The sequence below is a fragment of the Cibotium barometz genome, chromosome 35 (assembly GCF_041138505.1).
Source record: "Cibotium barometz isolate CiBa-2024 chromosome 35, ASM4113850v1, whole genome shotgun sequence".
Lineage (NCBI taxonomy): Eukaryota > Viridiplantae > Streptophyta > Polypodiopsida > Cyatheales > Cibotiaceae > Cibotium > Cibotium barometz.
The window spans coordinates 24,436,054-24,442,053 of NC_141080.1; the positions used below are offsets into that span (position 1 = coordinate 24,436,054).

Here is a 6,000-nt window from a genome sequence, read left to right on the forward strand (position 1 = left end):
TCCATGTATGTGGATCATAAGGACTTCTTGATTGCCCCTTTGCATGGATGTGATGTACTTTTGGGGATGCCTTGGCGTACATGCCTGAATTCAAGAAAGGATTACCAAAACAAGAAGATTGTGTTTGCGCATAGGCGTAAAGATCAATGCAGGCACTCCTGCGAATAGTATCCCATATTTCAAATCAGTAAAACTATGAAGAATGGTGTTTCCTCATACTTGATTTTTGCACGTGATGTTGAACATGATAATGTGCATATGGATTCACTTGATGCTAGCAGGCTGACTTTTCTAAGTTTGGTGATTGTTTTGTTGAGTCTTTACTTGCTAGTATGCCACTTGCAAGGCCAGAAGACCATATCATTGATGTGATTCTTGGTGGCTCACCACCTAACCGACCAGATTATCGGGTTAGTGCAAGCCAGCAAGAAGAGATTACGGAATTGAATGAGCTTCTTCTTGAGAAGGGCTTGGTGAGACCTAGCTCATGACCCTTTTGCTCTCCCGTGCTCCTTGGGCAAAAGAAAGATGGGTCTTTCCGTACGTGTGTTGATTTACAGGACCCTAAACAAGATCATTATAAAGAATCGGTTCCCTATACCGAGGATTGATGACATCTTGGGTAAGTTGCAGGGTGCCTCATGTTAGCAAGATTGACTTGAAAAGTGGATATCGCCAGGTGCGGGTGGCACCCCAAGATGTGCATAAGACAACTTTTTGGGCTCTATGAGTATTTGGTAATGCCATTTGAGCTTACAAATGCGCCTGCCACATTTAATAGGTTGATGGATAGGATATTCCGGGAACACATGAAGTTCAAACGTACCTTCTTTGATGACATCCTGGTGTTCTCCAAGAATGAGGAGTAGAGAAAGCACCTCGCCATTGTGTTTGAAAAGTTGAGAAAGAATAAGCTCGACATTAATGGCAAAGGTGCAAGCAATGAAGCTTAAGAATGTAAATGAAGTACACAATTTCCTTGGGTTATGAGCGTACTGCAGAAGATTTATATACCATTTTGCTCACTTGGCTTCTCCTTTGCATGCTCTTATGAAAAAGAGGGCAATGTTTTAAGTGGGCTACAGCTGAAAAGCAATGCTTTCATGGGATTGAAGGATGCCATTGCCTCCAAGCCAGTGCTCATAGTGCTCGACCTTCACAAGCCATTCACGATGGAATGTAATGCAAGTGGGGATTGCATAGGTGCTGTCCTAAACCAATAAGGTCATGCAATCGCATTCAAGATCGTAGAAATACTGACAATCTGACTCTGATGCAACTTAAGTAGAAGCTTGCAAAGCTGGCCAATGTTTGTGCAGCTCGCAAAGAAGGAAATTGGGCACTCTACCGCGAGTGCAAAGCCATTATGAAGATTTCCTCAAACCCAAACCCAAAAAGCTAACCCAACTTTGAGTTGAGGTGACTGTACAGCATCGTAGGTTTATTAGATGATTAGCAAGACTTTTCTTTCTTTTGAAGTTTTTCTTTTGCTAGACCAGATATTTGGCTTAAGACCTTCATAGTCTTCATATTGTGTATTCCGTCTCATAGGCCATTTGGGCATTCCAAAGATGTTAATATAACTCTCTCTCTCTCTCTCTCTCTCTCTCTCTCTCTCTCTCTCACACGTGTACACACACACGCACGCACACGCACGCACTACTTTTGGTCTCATAGACACATTGGGTCTTTTGAGGACAATAATATAACTCTCTCTCTCTCTCTCTCTCTCCATATGCAGGTGCAGGTGCCCAGTGTATTATGAGATTTAAGAGATTTCACAGCCTCTTCTTCCGGGAGGGTTTTGGCCCACTACGGACATCCTGGACCAGCGGTGCTTCGGGATGGAGCTATGCAGACACAAATCTCTCCTCACAGAGAGGGAGAGCCTCACAGCCTCATATCACGAGCTTCTTCTTGATAGTACAACACAGCAGCATCAGGAAATGGCCTCACAGCCCACTGGATTTTGAGGAGCCCCCTAGACAGATTAGACAGCTTTCACAGGTGGCACCACAGGCACTATACTCTCCTCAAAACTCTGGAAAAAGCACATCAGCTGCAGTGCAACAGGCCCTAGGCAACTATCCATGCAACAGCTCAGATGTGTGATGCCACAACCTTCCACCTTTCATGGGGATAATGTGGAGTTAGATGTCCGAGGTTGTGGTATGCACACACTCAAACCTTATGGCTCTGCCTATGCCTACACAACAAAGATGTAGAGTTTCCATCTTGTGTTTTTGACAAGTTTTATCATTTTTTCAAGGGTAATTGTCGAAAAGAAAGTGCAATATGAGCACACCATGCCATGAAGTTATCTCTTGGCATGATGCTTGCATTTCAATTATTAGTTCAAAGATAAATATGTCTTTGAATGACGCTGTAAATCTGTTGTGGAAAAAAGGGATATAAACTGAATACTGAAAAACTTCTCCAAATCAGAGCCTAAAGTCTCTGCATGCGAATCCAAACATCTATTCTATGACTAATCGAAAAAGATACCTCAAACTTCGTATAACACCTTCAGCAGCTGATGCCTCCTTCAAAGCTTCTGCAGCAGCTGATGAAGCAGCATCTCTCCTTTGTACAGCATCCTGGCCAAAACAAAGAAGCAGCCAAATGAGACTTCAGATCCACCAATCCTACCTGTGCAGTCTTATATCACATAGCCAACTTGCTTTCACTGTAAAAATTGCATACCTTTCCAAGTGTTGCTAAAGTTGATGATAGGCAATCCCAAGTAACGCTCCCATGCATTAACCTTCTGTCATCAACAGAAGCCTTGAGCAGTTTGTCACCAGTGTTGGAATCCATAGGTGGCACACTTTTTGTCTTTGCAGATCCCACGCTCGAAGAAATAGTGTTTGTCTTCAAAGAAGTTGCTTTAGGAGCCTCTTGCAGCTTTTGGAGATTTGCATCACTCGATTTTCTCACCGCTGATGCCTGCCAAGGTAGTTGAAGTTTTGAGGTCAAGAGAAGGACGATCATGTCGCCTTGTGCCATACATAATTATGTTGTTACCAAGATAGCCCTCAATCTCTCATGCATATGTATAGTATGATGCTCATCACTAGCAAAAAATACTCTCTAAAGTTATATAGTAAGCATGCCGAAAGAAAGAGACTTAAGACAAGTCTCTTTCATTATATAGTAGGCATCCTGAAAGAAAGAGACTTAAGACATGACAAAGCGGACAAGGCAAGTCAACACTATAGAGTGGGCCATATCCTTCATCACCAACAACCAGAGAAAAGAGGGGCACATACTGGGGTAGAAGCTGTAGTCTTGACTTCCGTCTTTTCTACTGACTTGGGACTCAGTTTCTCTTTCAGCTCCTTGATTCCAGCAGCCCCTTCCCAGCTCCTGCGCAGTGTTCTGGCACTGACTGAGAGCAAGTCCCCTACTTTTGAGGCACTGGAAGCAGCCGTGATGATACTGCCCAAGGAAGTCCGCCTTGTCACATTCGTTATGCTGCTCTTCTGTCCAGAGCTGATAGAAGCTTCAGCGGCCTTTGCCATATCCCTGATACTAGTCTTATGTCCTGTGCTTGTTGAAAGTGCAGTGGGCAAGTCCCTGATGCTACCTTTATGTCCGGTGCTCGTGGAGACCTTGGCACTATGTTCAGATTTGGACGGAAGGTTGGAAGTAGCTTTCTTCAATGGAGCTCTTTTCTCCTCTGAATATGGAGTACTGCCATTGATCCCAGCTTTCTCTGAGGCAGAAGCTTTCACTAGCGGTGGTGAGCCTTTACCTGCAGAACGTGAAAGCACAATAGAGCTTGCGGGCAAACCGGGAACAGAACGTGACAGAGCAGAACTGATCCGAGACTCCTGCAGTACTTTTGCTATGGCCAGCTGTTTCTTCTGCACTCCATCTACTAGTTCTCCCTCAGGATTTTCCGAGGGAAAAGAGCGTGTAGGGCAAGGGCCTGACTTCTCTGCCACGCTTTTGGAAGTCAACGTGTTCTGAGGTAACCCTAGAGTGGATACATTGTGAGATAACCTTGGAGTGCAAGCATCAGTGCTAGTGATTGGAGGCGACAGAATCCTGAGCTTTTCAGGCATCTCCAGGGCCGTAGAAGGAAGTTTTCGGGTATCAACAGATGGAACTTCAGGCATTTTGGATGGATTTTTAGCTGTCTCTAGCGAGGGCTTGGACGGAATCTTTTCAACAAGCTGGGTCTGCAAGGCCTCAGGTGTCCGAAATGTAGAAGGAATCGACGGAACCTTTCTAGCATGCTCCACCTGCAAGGCGGCCTGCGACCAAGGCAGAGAAGCATTTGACAGAATTTTCCCTGCAAGCTCGGTCATCTGCGAGGGCTCTAGAAGAGGATTTGACGGAATCTTCCCGGCATGCTGCGCCTCCTGTTGAAATGCGGAAGGATTTGACCAAAGACCTTCTGCATCCTCCGACGACAAACCCTCCGGCAGAGCGGTTGAAGGAAACTTTCCAGCAGGAGGTTCTATTTGCAGGGCTGGAATGGCGGTAGTGACAAGATCTTCGGGCGAACCAAGGCAGGGGTGCCTACCTGGGAGGGGGCGGACGCCGCGCAGGAGGGGGAGGGGGGAGCCCGGCTCCAGCCTGTCCACATAGATGAACTGTCCGAGCTGCAGCTTGTCGCTCAAGATGAGGTCGTGATCCTCCTCTTCGGCCATAGAAACGTAGATGGCGTGCGAGGAGTCGGAAACCCGCAGATAGAAGCCGTGGTTGGGCCACAGCTCGCCGCCCGCTAGGGCGGGCACTATGCTGATCACCTGCAGAAGCGCCGCCTCGGACCGGCGATGCTCTCCCGCTCTAACGTCGGAATTCATGTGCTGAAGCAACTTCAGCAGCACTCCCGGAGTCAAGCTCGCCATTGAAGCTAACTCCCAAAGCTTCTGGGTTGTAACTTGTGCCACATCAGAGAAAGGCTGCCCGGCAACTTCCTCTGTTCACTGGCTATGGGAAAGGGAGAAATGCCAGCCCCGCCTGCCTCCATTTCATTTCAAACGTTACGGCCTTTGACTGGCTTGAGCCCTTCCGCCATCGTCGGCGCCAGGGCCCCAGTTTCCAAACACCAGGACAGCACGCTATCTGACCCGCTTCTACCGGTCGTTTGTCACTCGTCGCGCTTCGACCCGCTACCACTTAAAAACATTTTTCTCAACAAGCAGAAATTTCAACCAAATCCAAGAAGAGAAAAAATACTTTTTTTTCTAATATTAGTCTAGACACGTATTTCACAGCATGTGTCTACCTAAAAGATTACCTTGACGAGGCTCGAGCAGCCTCACAAAAAGAACATTTTTTCTGAACATCTCCAATAACAACACCTAGGCCTTGTAGTCGCTTGACCTTTGCCTACTACACCTGTGTGCTTGGGTAGCGTATAAACAATAACTAAAACTAAGTTAACTAGCATGGGTTCCCACGGCCCACCTAACTAGGCTATGGAAGGAGAATCTTTCTATAAGAAAACTTGTAATTAATTCCCAACTTTGCCAAAATCGACACGTTGTCGTGACGTGGGCGGTGTCGCTAGGAAAGTGCGAGACTTCTGGCTGTGAGAGTAGCTTTAAAAAAAAAATCCCAGTAAGGAAACAAAACAGATAGCTCTTCAAGGAGCATAAGACATCTCCCTTTTTTATGACATGTACATGTGGCAATTCACTTCAAACATGCCCAATTACAGCTTGATGATTGCACACAAGTCACGAACCAAGAGCTTGATTAACTCAAATCATAGATCACCTGTCCCTTTGTCCAAGTGCCTCATACATAACACATGTAGGCATAGCACAATCTTCAAAAGATTTCCGTATACATGTGTCCATTCACATCACATGTTTCATATATTGCCGACTCCACCATTTCAAGATGACTCTTGATCTCATAAAAAACCTGCTTTCAGAATCCAAGAACTCACAAAGCAAAAGATGGCATATGCCATATGTACAACATATTCATGTGATTTTAGAAAACTCCATGTCTATCATTCCAAAATCCAACCGAGTAGAA

The 6,000-nt window shown here is 45.8% G+C and overlaps 1 protein-coding gene across 1 annotated transcript in view; it reads right to left on the bottom strand.

Annotated features, from left to right (window-relative positions):
• LOC147618260 (protein CORTICAL MICROTUBULE DISORDERING 2-like) overlaps positions 1 to 5,106 on the bottom strand; it is a 29,031-nt gene extending 23,925 nt beyond the window's left edge. The window contains exons 1-3 of the mRNA XM_086774702.1: positions 3,270 to 5,106; positions 2,704 to 2,946; positions 2,506 to 2,597 (exon numbers count right to left, since the gene is read on the bottom strand). Coding sequence (XP_086630828.1) covers positions 2,506 to 2,597; positions 2,704 to 2,946; positions 3,270 to 4,859 — 1,925 coding nt within the window. The 5' untranslated portion in view covers positions 4,860 to 5,106. The remainder of the gene's footprint in view (positions 1 to 2,505; positions 2,598 to 2,703; positions 2,947 to 3,269) is intronic.
• Between the last annotated feature and the right edge of the window lie 894 nt (positions 5,107 to 6,000).